This window comes from Nomascus leucogenys, chromosome 18, assembly GCF_006542625.1.
Source record: "Nomascus leucogenys isolate Asia chromosome 18, Asia_NLE_v1, whole genome shotgun sequence".
In the NCBI taxonomy this organism is placed as follows: Eukaryota; Metazoa; Chordata; class Mammalia; order Primates; family Hylobatidae; genus Nomascus; species Nomascus leucogenys.
The window spans coordinates 46,930,581-46,951,059 of record NC_044398.1 but is presented as its reverse complement, the minus strand read 5'-3'; the positions used below and the strand labels follow the sequence as shown (position 1 = coordinate 46,951,059).

General features: G+C 37.1%; 1 protein-coding gene across 3 annotated transcripts in view; it reads right to left on the bottom strand.

Annotated features, from left to right (window-relative positions):
- Window positions 1-203: 203 nt before the first annotated feature.
- The window catches only part of CUL2 (cullin 2), a 90,711-nt gene continuing 70,435 nt past the window's right edge, over window positions 204-20,479 (bottom strand). For 2 of the 3 annotated variants that reach the window (XM_030797656.1, XM_030797657.1), the window contains exons 15-21: window positions 19,521-19,673; window positions 18,855-18,932; window positions 15,380-15,446; window positions 7,781-7,983; window positions 5,303-5,404; window positions 3,459-3,575; window positions 204-2,062 (exon numbers count right to left, since the gene is read on the bottom strand). In XM_030797656.1, coding sequence (XP_030653516.1) covers window positions 1,931-2,062; window positions 3,459-3,575; window positions 5,303-5,404; window positions 7,781-7,983; window positions 15,380-15,446; window positions 18,855-18,932; window positions 19,521-19,673 — 852 coding nt within the window. In that variant the 3' untranslated portion in view covers window positions 204-1,930. Of the gene's footprint in view, window positions 2,063-3,458; window positions 3,576-5,302; window positions 5,405-5,886; window positions 5,973-7,780; window positions 7,984-15,379; window positions 15,447-18,854; window positions 18,933-19,520; window positions 19,674-20,479 lie in introns of those variants that run through there. The other variant, XM_030797658.1, reaches the window with a different exon arrangement.

Genomic DNA, 20,479 nt, shown 5'->3' with positions numbered 1-20,479 from the left:
TTGAACGGATCTGGCCTCTTTTCCTCATGGGAGAGATGTTTCCTTTCAGGTAAAATGGAGAAAGGATGTGAAGAAAACTCCTGTAAGCCATCTCTGTAGACCTCTGCACAAGTATTTTGTCCATTTTTCAGTATATTTTCTTGACAATTAGATACCAGGATAAGACTTAATTTAACATTTATAAATATTTAAGAAAAAAGGAATCAATTTGGAAAACTTTTATCAATCAACAAGTTATCAAAACAAGGGTTTGCTTTTTGACAGTGAATGTACAATATTATATGGTTTGCCATTATTTCCTCTTTTGGAAGAAATACAGTATATAAGTCATTATAAGTTCAGTAGATTTTTAAAACACGAGACACGAGTTAGAAAAAATGCAATTGAATAAACCAATTGTAAAACCCATTTCAAAACAACAAATTTAAATATGAACCACATATTAGATGATACTAAGTAATTATTGTTTTTGTTAGGAGTAATAATATCACTGTGGACTTTTTTAAAGGCCTTAAGTATTATAAGTGAAATAATTTGTGTGATTTGCTTTAAAATATTCTGATTTTAAAAATTGTGTGTTGGATGGATGTAGTGGCTCATGCTTGTAATCCCAGCACTTTGGGAGACAGAGATAGGATTGCTTGAGGCCAGAAGTTCCAGACTAGCCTGGGAAACATGGCGAAACCCCATCTCTTTTTTTAAAAAAAAAAAGAAAAGAAAAATTGTTTGTATGTTGAGGGAGGAGGGGTGTGGTGGTGGTGATGGTGTGGATAGACAATAAATATGATAATAGATCACAGTACTCTAACACTGCTGTTGATATATATATATATATTATATATATATAAAAAATAAACAAAATAATGGGATTTATATATGTGGCACCCAGTACAATGTACAGTTTTCTTTTTTAAAAAAGTATTTAGGTTATGCATTGCTAAGCACATCTGTGATTGATGAGAGTGACTCTAGTATCTAAATTGTTGGAGTAGGGTTGTAAGGGTAACAGGTAGGGAAGGCATATAGAAGGAATATGTTGGTATCACAGATTTCCTAAGACTCAGGGAAGGCCATAGAGCTAGGGTACTAGTCTATGCTCGAATGCAAAAGAAGAAAGACAACTTTTGAATGAAAAGCTCTCTCTGTGCCAGACTTGAAGTCATCAAGCACCCTGCTCACACTCTGTGATGTCTGTGGAGTAGCACACCACCACAAACTGCTGATGGAATTACATCTTCAAGATTCAAAATGTTTAGATCTAATATATCTAATCCATAAAAATAAAGCATTCTTTATGCTGAATGCAGTCCTATGCATTCAAGAACAATAATCTAGACATGTTTCATGTAGGATTTAAATAGGAGTACAAGTGAATTAAACCATTCAGATAAAAACGCAACTAAAGATGCATTAGCTGCTTTGAGTCAATATATTTTGTGGTCAACCTGATACTCCATCCACATAAAAAAGGCATTCTATTTCTTTATTTTTTTTTTTTTTATTTGACAAGCAGCAATATCATGTTTGTCATTTTAATGTAGATACAATTATTAGGTTATCTGTCATATTACAATATTTAAGTTTTTAAATTTTATGTCCTTTAAGATACATTAAAAAAAAAAAAAAGACACATCAACTGCAAACGTGAAGGGGAGAAAAAGCATGGTACCCAACCGAATTTCCACATTTCAGCAATACTTCACTCATTCTTTTAATAAAGTTTTAAGAAATGTCATAATGACATGAGCTTGAAATATCTCTAGGCATTTTCTTTGACGCTCATGACGTGGCACTGGTGATGTTGTAAACAGCAGAAAACAGGGGCTGCCAAATGACCAAATTATGGAGGCACAGTCCTGCTTTTTCCCACAGGAACACACCAAATGGTGATGGCAATGATCTTCTCACACCACGCTGGAGGAGGGCGACATCACGCAACGTAGCTGTATTCATCTGCCGACGCCTGGCTGCGTTCGATGTATTGTTTGTCTATCAGAACTTCAATACACTTCTTAATCATGCTGATACTGGGATTAAACCTAGCTCTTGACTGGCTAATCACCTGTGGAAGAGAGATGTGGAAGTCAAACTACTGCCAGTTAGTCAGCTATAAGTAATGACTTTTAACCAATCAGTTTAAAGTGCCTCAAATGTACCGAGGTTTCAACAAATGGGCCAAATTAAGCATGAAAATAGGAACTAAAATGTGGAAAATGGATACAGCAAAATCTAATAATGATACATAATTAAGTGAAACAATAAACTAATTAACCTAAGTACTCACACACAACCCCAAGCTTCTATTTAACTCAACTCTCAGCTCTTAGTTCAAACACCACTTTCTCAAGAAAGTTTTCCCCAGCAGCCCCTAGGCCAGGATATTTAAATACATTCTCATAGTACTGTATACCTTTCCTTCAGTGCATGCTAATGTAATTTTACATTTATTTGCATATTATTTCAATAGTGTATTTCTTCCCCATTAAACTGTGAACTCCAAAAAAGCCTGCCATATCTTCAGCTGCTCTGTACTATATCCCAGGGACCAGCCCAGCTATTTGTCACACGGTAGGCTCAGATAGTTATGGAATGAATGAATATCTGATGGGTCAATTTCCTTCAATAACTGGACAGAAGACTCAATGAATCAGCAAGTTTTAGACCTCTAAAATAAAGCCAAAGCAAATATGAATTTATTATTATCATTTGAGATAGCATCTGTGTCACGCAGGCTCAACCCCTGGGCTCAAGCAATCCTCCCACTTCAGCCTCCCAAGTAGTTGGTACTACAAGTGTGCCACCACAACTGGCTAATTTTTTTAATTTTTTTTTTTTTTTTTTTTTTTAGGTAAGATGGGGTCTCCCTGTGTTGCCCAGGCTGGTCTGAAACTCCTGGCCTCAAGTGATCCTCCTGTCTTGGCTTAACAAGACATTCAGATTACAGGTGTCCACTGGGCATGGTGGCTCACACCTGTAACCCCAGCACTTTTGGAGGCTGAGGAAGGTGGATCACCTGAGGTCAGGAGTTCGAGACCAGCCTGGCCAACATGGTGAAACCCTGTCTCTACGAAAAATACAAAAATTAGCCAAGTAAGGTGGTGCACGCCTGTATTCCCAACTACTCGGGAGGCTGAGGCAGGAGAATCACTTGAACCTGGGAGGCAGAGGTTGCAGTGAGCCAAGATCACGCCACTGTACTCCAGCCTGGGCGACAGAGCGAGACGCTGTCTCAACAACAACAAAAAGGATTATAGGCATGAGCCACTGTGCCCAGCCTGCAAATCTGAATTTAATACTGAAATTGTAAGTGAGTATGATTCTGATTAAGTATGAAACATTTCTTTATGCTATCTGAGGATCAGGTTATTTCTGTATCCTCTTTAAGAAGAAAGAGACTGAATCTGTACAATGACAATGCCCTCGACCCTAAGAAGCCCTGAGGACTGCCCTCTTTTTACCTCTTGAATAAGGGCATTGTGCCGAAGCACTTTTCGTGCTTTCATGATACGAACTATAGCAGCTTGGAGATACATTTTCCGGTCCTCATCAACTGCACTTCTAGTCTGCTCCATTTCCTGTTTTACAGAAGAAAAGAAAAAAGACCCAACAAGACATTAAGTCACTGAACTTGTTTTAAATTCATTTTATCAGTGAGTGCAAATCCTTTTTTTTTTTTATTTAAGACAGGGTTTCACTCTGTCGTCCTGGCTGGAGTTCAGTGACTCGATCTCAGCTCACTGCAACCTCCATCTCCTGGGTTCATGTGATTCTCATGCCTCAGACTCCTGAGCAGCTGGGATTACAGGCATGCACCACAATACTGAGCAAATTATATAGTTATGTTGTGCCAATATCACATAACCACTGCTAAAACATCTACAATTTCTAGGGTTAAAGTTGAAAGATTAGAAAAAAATTTACATTATTGTAAACTGTACTGTTAAGGTAATGAGGCAATAAAGGAGGACACAGCAATAATTTGCAAGATCATTTTCTTATCAGTGATTACAGAATCTTTCATGATGCTTTTAGATGGAGTTGTGTCAACTGCAGTAATTAGCTCCAAATGCATACTGGATCAGGCTTCAAAGGGAAGAGCTGTGAAGTGGCATTTTATGTGGCTCAAGCAGAGAAGCCAGGAGAGGGGACCTATCTCCACGGAGCTCAAGAAACACAGAAGCAAGGCACAGAAGCAGACCATGCCACATTAATAGGATCTCCTCACAGCTTTTCAAAGACAAAATACAATCCATATATTTCAAATTATTATTTATTAGCCTGGAGGAAAATGGAATCTTGACCATTTTAGGTTTCAAAGTAAATGGCAATTAATATTTGTCTCCCCCATGGGGAATTAAGGTTCTGGAGAGGGTCTAATGTCTTATATTATCTTCACATCCTGCACCAGCCCAAGGACTGCACATGGGAGGCAATCAGGAAGCATAAGTGATAGAAACAGTCTATCCCAGACCAAAGCAACAATCACTGGTGAGTTAAAATAATGAAGAGCAGAAGTCCCCTCCTCACACTGGCCTGTCAGGACCTCATTCCACACCCACCAGATCACAATCCACATTTGAACAAGATGCCCACGTGGCTCTTTGCATGAAAGTTTAAGAAGCATTTTCTACTGACAAATTTTCTTTGAAAGAAATGAGCTATAGGCCAGGTGCGGTGGCTCACACCCGTAATCCCAGCACTTTGGGAGGCTGAAGCGGGTGGATCATGATGTCAGGAGATCGAGACCACCGTGGCTAACACGATGAAACCCCGTCTCTACTAAAAACACAAAAACAAAATTAGCCAGGCATAGTGGCGAGCGCCTGTAGTCCCAGCTACTCGGAAGGCTGAGGCAGGAGAATGGCGTGAACCTGGGAGGCAGAGCTTGCAGTGAGCCAAGATCATAGTGCTGCACTCCAGCCTGGGCGAGAGAGCAAGACTCCATCTCAAAAAAAAAAAAAAAAATGAGCTGGAGAACTTTCCCTTATTTTACAAATGAAAAATATGAAATTTTATTACTTCTCAATGTGGGAATTTTCGGAGAGAATGCAAAGTTACACATTCTAATGGTTTAAGAGCAAATACAACAAAACCATACCCTTTTCCTTAGAAAAAACTAAAATACAATTAGAGATTTCTGTTTGACTGTAAGGTTAATAAATGCCAACAACAAACCAGAAAAGACATATCCCATTATTAATTTTGCTGTGCAAAGTTTTGCACAATCTCATTGTAAACACTTGCAAAGTCCAATGCTTAAATGTTTCCCCCTCAAAAAAAACTTGACATTAAAAGCACTTACTTGTGGTGTGTCTTTCTGCATTGATGTAGTAATTTTAAATTTTGTTCTTTTACTGCTAAAGTTCATATTTAATGAAAATGAAGATTCTGCATCAATATCTTCCTACATTTAAAAATAAAACATTTATATTTATAAAAACCAAAATCTTTAAATAAGAGTTTGCTGCAAGCAATTCCGCTAAATTAACGACCAAGCAAAAAAGCTTCCACTCTCATAACTTTTATATTATAGATTACCAAATTTAAGAGAAAAATAATTCTTTTGTTCAAACAGGAAAAAACCCAATTATTTTCTACTTTTACATCTGCCAGATTCTTAAGCAGTTTATATTTGGGAATAAGCTATTTTCTGGTCCTACTATTCTATATACACTACTTTTTGATAAAATAAGAGTCAAGCTCATTGCCTAGAGTTTGACATTTTAATTTTTATGAAACACCAAAGTTCATAACTTTTCCATCACCCCATTTTGAAAAAGCAACCAAATTTTTTTTACAAATGCCACAGTAACAAAATACCCACTGTAAATGGCCTGATGACAGAAGAAAGCTGTGCCTCCAGTAGCACACAGCATCAATTTGCCGTGACCTGGGGTGATGGTGAAAACGTTTACTTCAATCCATGTTTTATTCACTCTTCAAGAAGCAAGTGGCCTTTGCTCAGGGAAAAACTGTTAAGGCAATTTTTAGAATAACAACTTCTATATCAGGCTTAAGAAAGCTGCTGATATCATAGAGTGGAATTTCTCTGGCAGCAGGATCAAAAGGCACTTGGAAGATGAACTAATTCTCAATAATAATCTAAGACATTCTGCTAAGGAATGGACAGATTCATAATTAAATTTAAAGGCCAGGCATGGTGGCTCACGCCTGTAATCCCACCACTTTGGAGGCTGAGGTGGGCAGATTGCTTGAGCTCAGGAGTTCGAGACCAGCCTGGCCAACACAGCAAAACCCGGTCTCTACTAAAAATTAAAAAATCCGCCTGGCGTAGTGGCTTACACCTGTGGTCCCAGCTACTTGGAAAGCTGATGCGGGATTATCACTTGAGCCCAGGAGGTGGGGGTTGCAGTGAGCTGAGATGGCACCACTGCACTCCAACCTGGGTGGCATGGTGAGATCTCATCTCAAAAATAAAATAAAATTTAAAGTGCAAACAAGGAATCCATGTTTACTTTGTCAATTTCTGGGCAGCAAAAATAGCATGCTTTAGAAAAAAATATAAAACCTTTAAGCATTTACTAGCCTAAAATTAAAAACCATAATTAATTAACCTTAAGAAATCCCTATTTTGGCCAGGCACGGTGGCTCACGCCTGTAATCCCAGCACTTTGGGAAAGACGGGTGGATCACCTGAGGTCAGGAGTTCGAGACCAGCCTGGCCAGCCTGGCCAACATTGTGAAACCCTATCTCTACTAAAAATACAAAATTAGCTGGGCATGGTGGCACGTGCCTGTAGTCCCAGCTACTCAGGAGGCTGAGACAGGAGAATCATTTGAACCCAGGAGGTGGAGGTTGCAGTGAGCCGAGATCACACCATTGCACTCCAGCCTGGGCAACAAGAATGGAACTCCGTCTCAAAAAAAAAAAAAAAAAAAAAAAATCCATATTTTGCTAAGATTCTGATGCCAGATAAATCATTTCTCAAAATTATGAAAACATTGATTTGAATTTCAGAATATGCCTTTTACAGTTGTTCAATTATAGACTATAAAATGTCATCATAATCCTAGGGATGTTAGCAAAATGAATTAATGAGAGAAATAAACTGTAGGCTATTAACTTTACAAAAATAAAAACAAAACATTATAGGAATTTTTTCTTACAAGCACAATAATTTGAAGGAGATATAATCCCACCTCTGTTGCATTTTTAACTATTTAAACATCTAGGATATACTATGACAACAAAACAGCAAAATCTTGTAACCAGAAAAAAAGTTACAGAGAAAAAAAGTAATATACTAATGGCTTGTTATTCTTGTGACAGATATTAAAAATATATGGTGGTTAAAAATAGATGATAGTTAATTGAGTGCTGACATTAAGAACACTTGGAATGGAGTTACACATATTAAATATGTATACAAATAGACATCAACAGGCTGTCATTTCCTGTTACAGAACCATGAAATTAAGCACATTTATAAAACCAAAAACCTGGAAAGTCTTTAAAGGCTAGTTTCAAAATCTCAATTAATCAAAATCTTCCAGATGGCAATTCTTTTACAATTATTCAATAAGCTGTAACAGTATAGGACAAATAAAATCAAACTATAAACGGCACATGGCACCAACTCACACAGCATGCTCTGTGATGCCTTACGCTCGCAGCTCTATGGAGCGTGCAGTAACGTAGTGAATACAAGTGCTTTCCAGAGCACAATGACAATTACAGCCTTACTTTAAAACTGCAGACATCTCACGAAAAAGCTTTAATGTTGATGACCCTTAAATTCTTTGGAATATTACTACATACCTTTTCTGAATCATGGTTAATCATTTTCACATCAAGTAATGATTTGATTGTTTTTGTCAGTTCCTTTTCATTCATCTGAGTGCTGTCCTGAAGCTCTTTATAACTGACAGTTTCACTGTTGTTAAAGGCAAGAAGAACTGCCATTTGGTATGTTGTAACCATGGCTACATATGGTTTGCCCAAATAGTTCATTTTAACTTCACCTACAATTAAAACAAAAACTGACAGTGAACTAACCATTCAAAGAAACATTTCAAATTTACTTTATTTCAGACATTTTCTTCAGAAAGAGTGAACCAATAATTTTATTAACTTGTTGTAAAGCCACCGCTGTTAACAAGGTAGTCATTTTGTTTCTTGGGGAGGTGAAGATGGAAGTCTATTAGTTTTGAGTATATGGTATAAATCAGTTAAGCTATCATAACTTCACTGGTAGGTTAAAACAGTCTTTAAGGCCAGGCACAGCGGCTCACACCTGTAATCCCAGCACTTTGGGAGGCCGAGGCAGGCAGATCACTTTAGGTCAGGAGCTCGAGACCAGCCTGGTCAACATGGTAAAACCCCATCTCTACTAAAAGTACAAAAATTAGCCAGGCGTGGTGGTGCATGCCTGTAGTCCTAGCTACCTGGGAGACTGAGGCAGGAAAATTGCTTGAACCTGGGAGGCGGAGGTTGCAGCAAGCCGAGATCGCACCACTGCACTCCAGCATGGGTGACAGAGCAAGACTCCGTCTCAAAAAAAAAAAAAAAAAAAAAGTCCTTAAATATTAATAGAAATGCTAAGACTTAGGCAGAAAAAGAAAAAAACAAAAAACCCAAACAATAAAAGGAGGTGAGAGAAGGAGAAATGGACAGACAAAGGGGAAAGTGATACCAGCAACTGCTTCAAGTGCTGTCGATAGCTGAGCTCTCCCAGGTAAGGTTCAAGCCTCCTGGGAGGTCTACAGCCATATGGAAAATGCTTTTGTGGCCCTGTCTAAGCTGTAATTTCTGCCAAAATTAATGCTATTATGTCTCATAAATAACATTTTTCTTTCCAGTAACTTCCTAAAGGCAAACAGGTATGAAAGGAGAGACAAATAGGCAGACCCATTCTCTTGCTGAAAGTTGATAGCAAAAGAATTTAATCTGAATGTTTTCATAAAAATGTTTAATCTGAATGTTTTCATAAAAATGAAAAACATTTAATCTGAATGTTTTCATAAATATGTTCTACATGTACTGGGCACGGAGGCTTATGCCTATAATCCCAGCACTTTGAAAGGCTGAGGTGAGGAGATCACTTAAACCCAGGAGTTCGAGACCAGCCTGGTCAACATGGCGAAATCTTGTCTCTACTAAAAATACAAAAATTTGCCGGGCATGATGGCATATGCCTGTAATCCCAGCTACTCGGGAAGCTAAGGTATAAGAGTTGCTTGAACCTGGGAGGCGGAAGTTGCAGTGAGCCAAGGTCGCACCACTGCACTCAAACCTGGGCGACAGAATGAGTATCTGTCTCAAAAAAAAAAAAAAAATTCTATATGCTAAATGACCCTGGGAGCTCTAAGAAATAGAGCAAGTATTATGTATACTTAAGTTCTGCAACATCTTGGGAGACAGCAGCATGACATCAGCACACTGAAAGCTCATAACGAATAATATGGCAAACATGTCTACACTCTGTAATGCTCCATACGTGTAAAAAAAAAAAAAAAAAAAAAGATGCAAATCAAAGAACTGCTTCCTAAAGCACGAAGTTGTGGTTTGATGACTAACACACACACAGCCTGCATTATTTGATTGTTGAATGGATTATAAATGAAATCTGGCCGGGCACGGTGGCTCACGCCTGTAATCCCAGCACTTTGGGAGGCCGAGGCAGGCGGATCACCTGAGGTCTGGAGTTCAAGACCAGCCTGACCAACATGGAGAAACCCCGTCTCTACTAAAAATACAAAATTAGCCAGGTGTGGTGGTGCATGCCTGTAATCCCATCTACTCCGGAGGCTGAGGCAGGAGAATGGCTTGAACCCGGGAGGTTGCTGTGAGCCGAGATTGCGCCATTGCACTCCAGCCTGGGCAATAAGAGCGAAACTCCGTCTCAAAAAAAAAAAAAAAAAAAAAGATTTTAAAGGCTATGAGTGAATTCATTAGCTTAATATCACCATAAATGCAATATTATCTTGATTATTATCATTTATGCCTCGACTTATTTCAGACAAAACTGATATTTAGAAATATTTTTCAGAATTATCTGGACGGGAATACCAAGAGAAAAAATTCATAACGCTCCAAATTTTCACAAAAGGAGGCTTAATATATTAAATTCAATATCCAATTCATAGAAACAGCTTGTGTAAAAAATTATCATTTGGAGCATACTATTAACACTTTCTATAAACAGGACTCTTATCAACATTTAAGTTTGGAAAATGTGGTAAGAAGTAAAACATGACATAAACTGCATTTTGTTATTTCTGCAATGACGACTTAATCATATGTAGAAACAAGTAGAGAATTATGCATCAAGCACCAAGATGATTAAGTGGCACCATCAGCCAGGATGTCACTGATGCTGTAATATGCTGCCATGGGTTTGAAAGCAGAATGAGTCTTCTGCCACACAAAAGTCGTCTTTCAGCACCACGAGACCCAAAGAGCATTAGGAGATCATGTGAGGGGCCAAAGCATCATTTACTTCTTATTGAGTTCATTATTTCATTGTGCTATTTTTCAATACTCTACCAGGGATCAGGGGTACATTGACCTTTCCCACTTTTCTTAGCACCATACTCTTACTGAAAAGACTGAGGAAGGGGTGGGAAGACATGGCGGGGGAAAGGAAACTTCAAACTTGGATGATTCATTTAATAACTGTGATGTAAACACAAATGAGAAACGACAAGAGTGGTGATTTACCCTGGAGAATAGGTTGGCGAACCCTAAGAAACTAAAAACTAAAATAAAACATTCTGATACATGCATACTTAAAGTAAGCCAACAATAATTCAAGCAGCATTTACAATGACAGGAAATAAAGAGTGGGCAGAACTCTCACAACAGTTTCATCCAAGTCACTCCCCAGTATCTGTGTCAGCTCTCTACTCTCTCAGGGAATGTTGAAGGCATGATAGAATATCACCATTTTGCAACCAGTAATGAAACAACTGATTCTGGCAAGGATCATCAGTGGAGGCTAAAACTACATTAGGTTCCTGGAACAGGGTATTCATGCCAAAGTATCATCCCTCAGATTGTCTGCCAAGCTAACTGAAAAGGGGAAAGAGTGCCTCTACAACGGAGATATCTGGTGGTTACCGCCTTCATCAAGTGACCAAATTTAGCATCTCTAATAGTGAGACAATCTGACACTAGATGCCTTTGAAATATGCAATATGAAATACACAGGACCACCTATGAAATATCCTTGCCAATAATACTTAACTGAATATAATCAAACCTTTAGAACTAATTTCCACTTTCCAGAACATACAAGGAATAGAAAACAAATTTAAAAAAAATAATAAATCACAAATAAGTAATCCAAAGTACTGGATATTCTACAAGACAACTGGCCTGGTCTGTTCAAAACAGTATGTCAAAGAATGCTGAAAATTGGGGAGGTGGAAGGGAAATGTAAGAACCAAATACAATTAGTGACCTCTGACAGCCAAGCAAGTCACCTTGGGACAATCAGGGAAATTTGAATATGGACTGGACATTAGACAATACTAACATCCCTCCCTATTTTTAGCTGTTGGAATTATTTGAAAACAAAAAGACAAATTTAGTTAATAGAATCGTTATCTTTTAAGATATGCACAATGATATGGTGTTACTTTTATTCTGGCAAACACTAGTAACTACCAACACATACTATGATGTAGGGTTCACAAAATTCTAGCTTGATCCATACTATGTACGTCTGGTGAAGTTTCATCTTCCTTGAGTTCATCATTTCTCAACGTGTCTTTCAGCAACTGGCCAGGAATCTCTGCAACTTCTTGCTCTGTCACAAATAAAACTTATTTATACGCAGACAGTGTAATGGTTTCTGTCACACTGTCTGGTTTTATCTCTTTATCAAGTATCTGTATGTCTTTATCAAACTGTTCCTTATGGTTAATTCTATCCAAAGCCTTAGTCATAAATCCAGTGGAATTTTCAGGATTTTTCTCACTCTATCACATGTGGCATCACAGATTGCTTCTTAAAATTCTTCCTCTGTTGGAAATACACTCTCAACACTCTCCTTTACCTAGCTTGGTTAAGTCCTATTCATTCTTTTTATTTTATGTTTTTTGTTTTGTTTTTTTTTTCAAGACAGGGTCTCACTATGTTGCCCAGGCTGATCTTGAACTCCTGGGCTCAAGGGATTCTCCTGCCTCAGCCTCCCAAAGTGCTAGATTACATGTGTGAGTCACTGCACCTGGCCCTATTGGTTCTTCAAAACAAGTTGAGATGTGATTTCCCCAGAAGCCTTCCCTCGCCAGGACCTGACTGCCACCACCATTCTGTGATACACCCTGGGCTGGCCTCTATCCCATTCAAAACACCATACTGTAACTATGTACTTGTCTGTCTTCCTACTAGACATGAGCTTTTTTTGAGGGCCAAGGCTCGGTATTTTATTTCTGTCCACTTGGCGTTTAGAAGTACTTGAGACATAGAAAATGTTCTTTGAGTTGATCAATGAATTTTACAACAATAAAGACAAGGAAACAGGCTCAAAGGAGTTAAGTAATTTGCTTGAGATTACACAGCTAGTAAGTTGTGAGCTAATAACTCCAACCACAGGTCTTCTGATTCTAAATTCCCCCCAAACACCACTTTGTGCACCATCAACCATTTGTGAAGATCCTTCATTTACAATACAAAAATTAACCTTTTCTTGGGTATTCAATGAGCTGGGAATGTAGAAATAGACAAGGAAGAAAAATTTTCATTCTATGTTTAAGCAGAAGTAACAGGGGTTCTCAAGAAACAGAACTCTGAGTGATCTGTCCAGCCTCAGAGCCAGTGTTTTAAAGAAGTCCTGGAGCCTTAGGCTATATATGGGTAATCTAGAACAAGCATCTTCAATACACATAGTGTGTGAGAACCTTTCTGTTAAATGAATACATGGAGAACAAAAATAAAATGAAAAATGTTGGTCAAAGGGGACAAAGTTTCAGTTAGGACCAGTAAGTTCTGTAGATCTATCATATAGCATGGTGACTGTTAATCTACTGTGGAGTAAACTTGAAAATTACCGTGACAAGGCCGGGCACGGTGGCTCATGCCTGTAATCCCAGCACTTTAGGAGGCCGAGGTGCGTGGATCATGAGGTCAGGCGTTCAAGACCAGCCTGGCCAACATGGTGAAACACCATCTCTACTAAAAATACAAAAATTAGCTGGGAGTGGTAGTGTGTACCTGTAATCCCAGCTACTCAGAAGGCTGAGGCAGGAGAATTACTTAAACCTAGAAGGTGGAGGCTGCAGTGGGCCGAGATCGCCACTGCACTCCAGCCTGGGTGACAGAGCAAAACTCCATCTCAAAGAAAAAAAAAAAAAAGAAAATTGCTGTGACAGTAGATGTTAAGTGGTCTCACCACAAATAAAGATAAGTGAGAAGCTACTTATGTTAATTAGCTTGAGTTAATCATTTTACAATATAAACATATAACAAAGCATCACACTGTACACTATAAACAGATACAATTTTTATGTGTCAATTGTATCTTATTAAAGCTGGGAAAAAAAACAACTCTAACTCCCGGTTTCACTGATAGGTCACAGGTGTTTTCAGTACCTTCAGTGACTCAAAACAAAAAAATAAACTTACAAGGTTCTCTTTCCAAAGGAAGTAACTATTTGGTTTTAACTAAAACACAAATAATATTAAATAAAAGAAATGAACAAACAAAAGAGCTCCCCAAATCAACTTATTATGTATCAGCTTAGAAATTTAGTATAGCTCAAAAACAGAAAGAAAATTATTCTCTTTCCTATTTAGGTGATATTGGTGACTATTTTCAAACTAAATTCCAATGGCTAAAAAACTATGTGCATAAGTTTATTTTCTTCTTCTACACCACTGGTTGTTATGAAAAAATGAGCCCCTTACTAAAATTACTTTAGAAGACATGTTGATTATTGCTGAAATAATGAGAATAACCAAGAAAGTTTAAACTCCCCTAGACAGATATTCATGGAAAGTAAAAGCAAGCTAAATTGAACTGTACTAAGACATATTAGCTTTCTTAGAAAAAAAAAATCTAAAACCCTGGTCCAGCATTTTTTTTCTTAAAATCAATTATATTTACTAAATGAAAATAGAACATATTGACTGACTGGTTGAGACAGGGTCTTGCTCTGTTGCCCAGGCTGGAGTGCAGTGGCACAATCATGGCTCACTGCAGCCTCCAGCTCGTGGGCTCAAGTGATCCTCCCATCTCAGTCTCTCGAGTAGCTGGGACTACAGGTGTGCTCCACCATGCCTGGCTAACTTTTGGATTTTTAGTAGAGACAGGGTTTTGCCATGTTGCCTAGGCTGGTCTCAAACTCCTGGGCTCAAGTGACCCACCTGTCTCAGCCTCCCCAAGTGCTGGGGTTGCAGGCGTGAGCCACTGCACCTAGCCAAAGGTCAAATTAAAATTTGACCTTCGACCACCACTAAGAGTATCAGTGAAAATCTCATTTCAAAAATTATTTTAAAAATTAGAATGTCCAACTTGCTCAATAAAGATCAACTTATATAAGTAATGCAAAATGTATTACTAATATAATGAGCCATCATGTTCCCAAGATGTAAATTAGTCAAATAAACACCAAGTATCATAGTTATTTGGATAAAGTCTCTCTTGGGGAGGGGACAGAAAACATTTCTTAATAAAGGTTATGGCAAATGATTTTCTTGTACCATCACTAAGAAATATTAGCATATATACCCTTTCTTCTTGTACAAAGGAAAAGTGATTCAATGAACTTGTCAAAGCATACTTTAGCAAAAAAAGAGAAAATTCAAGTGTCTGCTTTGGCTTACATCTTCAGGCAACTCCACACACAGTCCACAATAATTCAGGTATTAATCCTACTGTAAGTAAGTGGACTCCATTGTTCCAGAAAGAAGCAAAGGAAATTAGATTGTGATGAAAGTTTTTTAAAACTGGAAACTACTGAAAATTAAGTGGGACTTTCTGCAAAAAGCTTTACTATTGCATTCACTGCAGTATCACAAGTAAAAATCAAATGGTTAGGTCTCCTTATGATGCTATAATAATGAAACTGGCAAGGGGATCTGGCATACTTAGATAACAAGTTTCTAAGTGTGTCTGACCCATCAAATCTGAGTTTCTAAATACATTTGCTAATGTAGTGGTTGGCTACAGAAATGTAGTAAATCAGTATAAAGTCAGAACATTTCTTTAAAAGCAGCAAAATTATAAACAGTATAATTATAAAATACTATGAAAAAGTGCTATACTTGGATTTCATTGTTAGTTGCTTTAATGGGGAAAGGTTAATGGAGGAGAAAAGGTTAAAAACTGTAATTGGGCCATAGAAAATCTCTTTCTAAATTAATATAATCATCAGGTAAATTTCATTAAGCCAGATATAATTAAATGCATTTTACCTGTACACAGATAATGTAACCATGTAAGTTTCCTTCCACTGAAATGTTGGCTATAAAATAATTCAAACTGTAAAAAAAAAACAAAAAAAACCACATTATTTTTAGCTACTATAACTTGCCTAGTTAATTAACACTATACTACAAAGGCAATGAAAACCATTCATATTAGAAGAGACATTACAGCCCATCTGGTTTACCTCCTTTTACAGCGGAGAAAGCACGTTCCTGTGGTCCCTAATCAAGGCTATACACATATTATTCCAGCTCTTTTAATTCACAACCTGTTCCAGAGTTCTCTCCACTAAACCACAGCACTGCAAATTTGACTTTCTGTATGACACAGTGATTCATCATCATTTCTGAATAATACTAACATGGACTTTATAAATTCCACTTACTAACCAAACACAGCAACATATATATCTCACCATGACAAGAGAAACCCTACCTTCGTTTCTAATCTCCCATCTGCCAACATACAGCTTCCACATTCAATCAGACACAAATACGCAGTTTTAGGGTATGTCTCTGGATATTCTTTTGCTGATATTATTGTGAACAATTAAATTTAAATTCTATTAATGTAGCCTTCAAATTTTAAACATTCCTCCCTGGACTGAATGTGTAATTACAGGACAAAAATATGGAGTTCTTTTTTCTTTAATAAAGAGCTAGTATAAAATAAAAAGTGGAAAAATGATACTGAATGTGAAAAAGATAAAAACTCAATTTCTTTATAAAACTAAAAAATAAACTGCATTATGCCAGTTCAGAATTCTGAATAAACTTTTAGCATGATGTACCATATATAACATACTTAAAGCTTTTATTTGTATATCAAACTTTACCTTTTGTACTTTAAAAAGGAAGTTCACATAAAGCAGCCAGCAATGACTGACCTATCAGCTATATTATGACCACTCCTTAACGGCAAAAGTTAATAGCTCCAGCCAAGAAAATGAGTCAATTCCTTCAGTAGTTACTCTAAGTTTGCCTAGTCCTGGGAAGCTGAAATATGTTGAGCCTGTTTTCCCTCTAATGGTGTAGCATCCTCCTCTACCAGCAGATCCACCAATCCCTTTGCGGGATGAGCAGGAAATGACTAGCACCTGGAATACTTCAGCTTGCCTGCTTAGTTCTAATCCACACAAACAGCAAATTGAAATATGTCATAAGAGGATTTCAGAAGTATGATCTGACTAATTAATAACTCCCAGGGATATCAATAAAATTCAATCACTACTATATAATTCACAATTTATAACACATTTACAATGAATCTCTGGACAGAAGCAAAATAAAAGTTAAAAAAAACTTTCATTTTTTTCTCAAAACACTTTCGGAAATCAGAAATTCCAGCTTTAAAATGCTCATAATTTAAAGTGCAAAGCTGGCTTTAAAATGTATATTCCAAGCTCTAAAAACATGTTTTACCTCTTCAGTAGTACTGTTTGGTAAAGTTTTATTGATGATAATATCAATATGCCAAAAGAAGATACTGATTCATCCTTACATTTAAAATCTGACTACAAAGACTCTCATATCTATAGCTAGTCAAGAACAGACTCCAATAAATTCATCAATTCATATGGCACTACAAAGACCAAAGTTATAAAAGCTTCCTTGATTATATCATTAAAATAATTGTGTTAGCAAAGCTTATTAGTAAAAAATGTATGTTGACTAAACTTATTTAAAAATAAATAGGATAAAAAACAGCATTTTTCAAATACTGTTTAAGGGCATTAATTAGATCTCAAAGAGCCTTAAAAATTCAATGAGTTTATTTACCTTTAATAGCTACATTAATATACACTACTTTAGATACTTTTTTTTTTTTTTTGAGGCGGAGTCTCGCTCTATCGCCCAGGCTAGAGTGCAGTGGCGCAATCTCGGCTCACTGCAACCTCCACCTCCTGGGTTCAACCTATTCTCCTGCCTCAGCCTCCAGAGTAGTTGGGACTACAGGTGCATACCACCACGCCCGGCTAATTTTTTGTATTTTTAGTAGAGACGGGGTTTCACTGTGTTAGCCAGGATGGTCTCGATCTCCTGACCTTGTGATCCGCCCGCCTCAGCCTCCCAAGGTGCTGGGATTACAGGCGTGAGCCACCACGCCCGGCAACTTTAGATGCTTCTAATATTATTCAGGTTTTTGGCCTAGGTAAAAAAGAAATGCAACAATTAAGATTGATTGGCCTAAAGTATAAAATAAATTACTTTTAATTACAGCTTTAATTCCACAGTTTTGAGATACTTTGGTGTAAAATAAAGGTAATTCTTGATAATTATATTTAAGATTAAGATGTAAAAAATGCAAATCATCACTAAGGCAGGATGGATTAATTTACATGTGAAAACTGTACACTATTAAGTATACAAATGGATTTCAATCCTATGTATCTGAAAACTTGGACTTACTAGAAAAAAATAAAGGACAAACTCCCTCTACTGGTAATTGGAGACAATTCAAATGGAGAGAACAGTATTTTTGGAATCGGAATTGTATAGACAGAAACTCACTTCCTATTTGTAAATGGGGAAACTAAAACCTGAGGAAGACTATACATCAATAAATAAAGTTTAAGGAGTTAAAAACTATAAATGGAAAATAATTATTTCAAAGAAAGAGGAAAGAAAAAACTAAAGGAAAACTTCATTTCTGCCAGCTCCTATTCCCTCCCTTAATTTCAATCAGGGACACAGGATTTTTAAAAAGAAATGTAAAAGACTGCCAAGGCCAGGCATGATGGCTCATGCCTGAAATCCCAGCACTTTGGGATGTATCCTTTCTGCAAAATTTGTAATAACCCTGGATTATAGTCTGCCCCATCCAATGAATGTCTGCACAAATGCTCTTCTTCACATAGTTTCTAAAATAGTCTGTGCTACAATCTCTTTTCAAAGATGTAAGAAGTCCTAATTTAGCCTCCTATTCTGAAAGTCTATCATGCTTGCCTTCCTGAAACCTACCTGACTGGTTACAGGACTCTCCTCTACTATTACCACGAAACTATAACCACTATCAATCACTGTTATTACTCTACTAGCAGTTACTTCACATATATTTACCTACATTCCAGGACAGAAATAAAAATATTACAAGGGCCAAATAAGGTATTTGGTCAAAATTCAAAAGGAAAACTTGTAAGTGATATTTTAAGTGTTGAATTCTAAGCTTTCTTCTGATATCAACATTTTTATAATTTAAAACTGCTTAATAGCAGATGATAGACTTACTCAGAATAACAGACATGCTTTGACAAAGAACTGTATGACATTCTTAGCATTTTAGTTTTAATATTAGTAACTACAATAACTTACATTCTTCCTAAAGGGCAGACTGACTATAATTTCTGAATCTAATTTTTATCACACGAACCCTTAAGAGTTTGAAAAAATATTAAAGGTGATATAATATGAAGACAGTTATTAAAATTCCTTTAGTCTTCTAACATATTTCCTGCAAACTTACCATCTGTACACTTTTTTCTAATTCCTGGGGAATTGCAAATGTAGATGAAGGAGCCTGAGTAAGAGGCCATGCACCAGCCTAGAAGGAAAAAAATAAAAAGCTAAATGGATCAACATCTAAATTCAAAGTAAATATTTATTAAATAATCTAAGCATCTAAAACATTTTCTTCTTCCTCAAAATGTTGATAAAATCTGAGTATTTCTATCATGGCACATTTCATTCCAAACCAATAGGACTTTTTTTTTTTTTTGAGATGGGAGTCTCACTCCATCACCCAGGCTTCAATGCAGTGGCACGATCTCCGCTCACTGCAACCTCCGCCTCTGGGGTTCGAGCGATTCTCCTGCCTCTGCCTCCCCAGTAACAGGGATTACAGGCACGCACCACCACACCTGGCTAATTTTTGTATTTTTAGTAGAGGTGGGTTTTCACCGTGTTGGCCAGGCTGCTCTGGAACTCCTGAGCTCAAGAGATCTGCCCACTTTGGCCTCTCAAAGTGCTGGGATTACAGGCGTGAGCCACCACGCCCAGCCCAAATCAATAGGACTTTAGAAGTCACAATCTACTGACAGAACCAAACGTAATCAGGCAACCATTTATGAATCCTTTGTATCAAAGTACTGAAATGATTAGTAAATGCTCATAGTAAAACACATATTCATACCTGTAGAACATATATTTGAAAACTAATTCCCAAATCTATTACTGTGTCTTGGTTTTTGATAAAATTGTTGAACTTATTGTTGAGATCAGCGCTGACACTCATATCTGTATACATCCGATGTAGCTTGCTGGTAAACTCATAACCACAGGCTTGCTATAAAAAAGTTTTAGAAAATATATGACTTCACAAGAAAAATAATCGGTCGTATTGGTTAATAAGAATGTGTCAGTATTGCTAGGTCTTTGGTCAAAGGTTCTTGCATGTACACTTATACCCAAGGACTAGTAATATATTCTTCATAAGTCAAAGCAACTAATCAAAACCTTTCAAACTTTCTTTTTAAAGACATATTTTAAATAAGTGAATAAAAACCACCTATCTAGGAACAATAAATCTCCCCTTAAACAAAAACTTTTTTATACATTCATCTCTTATTTCAGCACTGCAAAATGCCCCATTACTATACATAAGATACCTTAAAAGGATTTTATGTTGTGTTTTGTTTTAAAGACATGGGGTCTCACTGTTGCCCATGCTGCAACGCAGTGGCTATTCATTGGAGCCATCACGGTGCACTACGACTTCGAACTCCTGGGCTCAAGTGATCCTCCTATCTCACTCTCCCAGTAGCTGGGACTACTGGCACATGCCACAGCTGCTGGCTCTTATAAGGTTTACAGATAGTATCAAATGAAAGATTACATAAATGATTACTGGGAATACTCCAGCCTGTGGTCAATTGAAAAAGGTCTATTTAGGCATATTTTTAATAGCATCTACTGAGTGATGAAGAAAACTATTTCTTTAAAATTATTCAAAATTCTGTTGTTACCAGGTCAGAAAATCTGAATCTCTAATCTTGAAATACAAAAAGCTCATTAACACTACTTTTTTTTTTGTAATTAATCTATTTAGAGGCAGGATCTTGCTCTGTCACTCAGGATGGAGTGCAGTGGTGT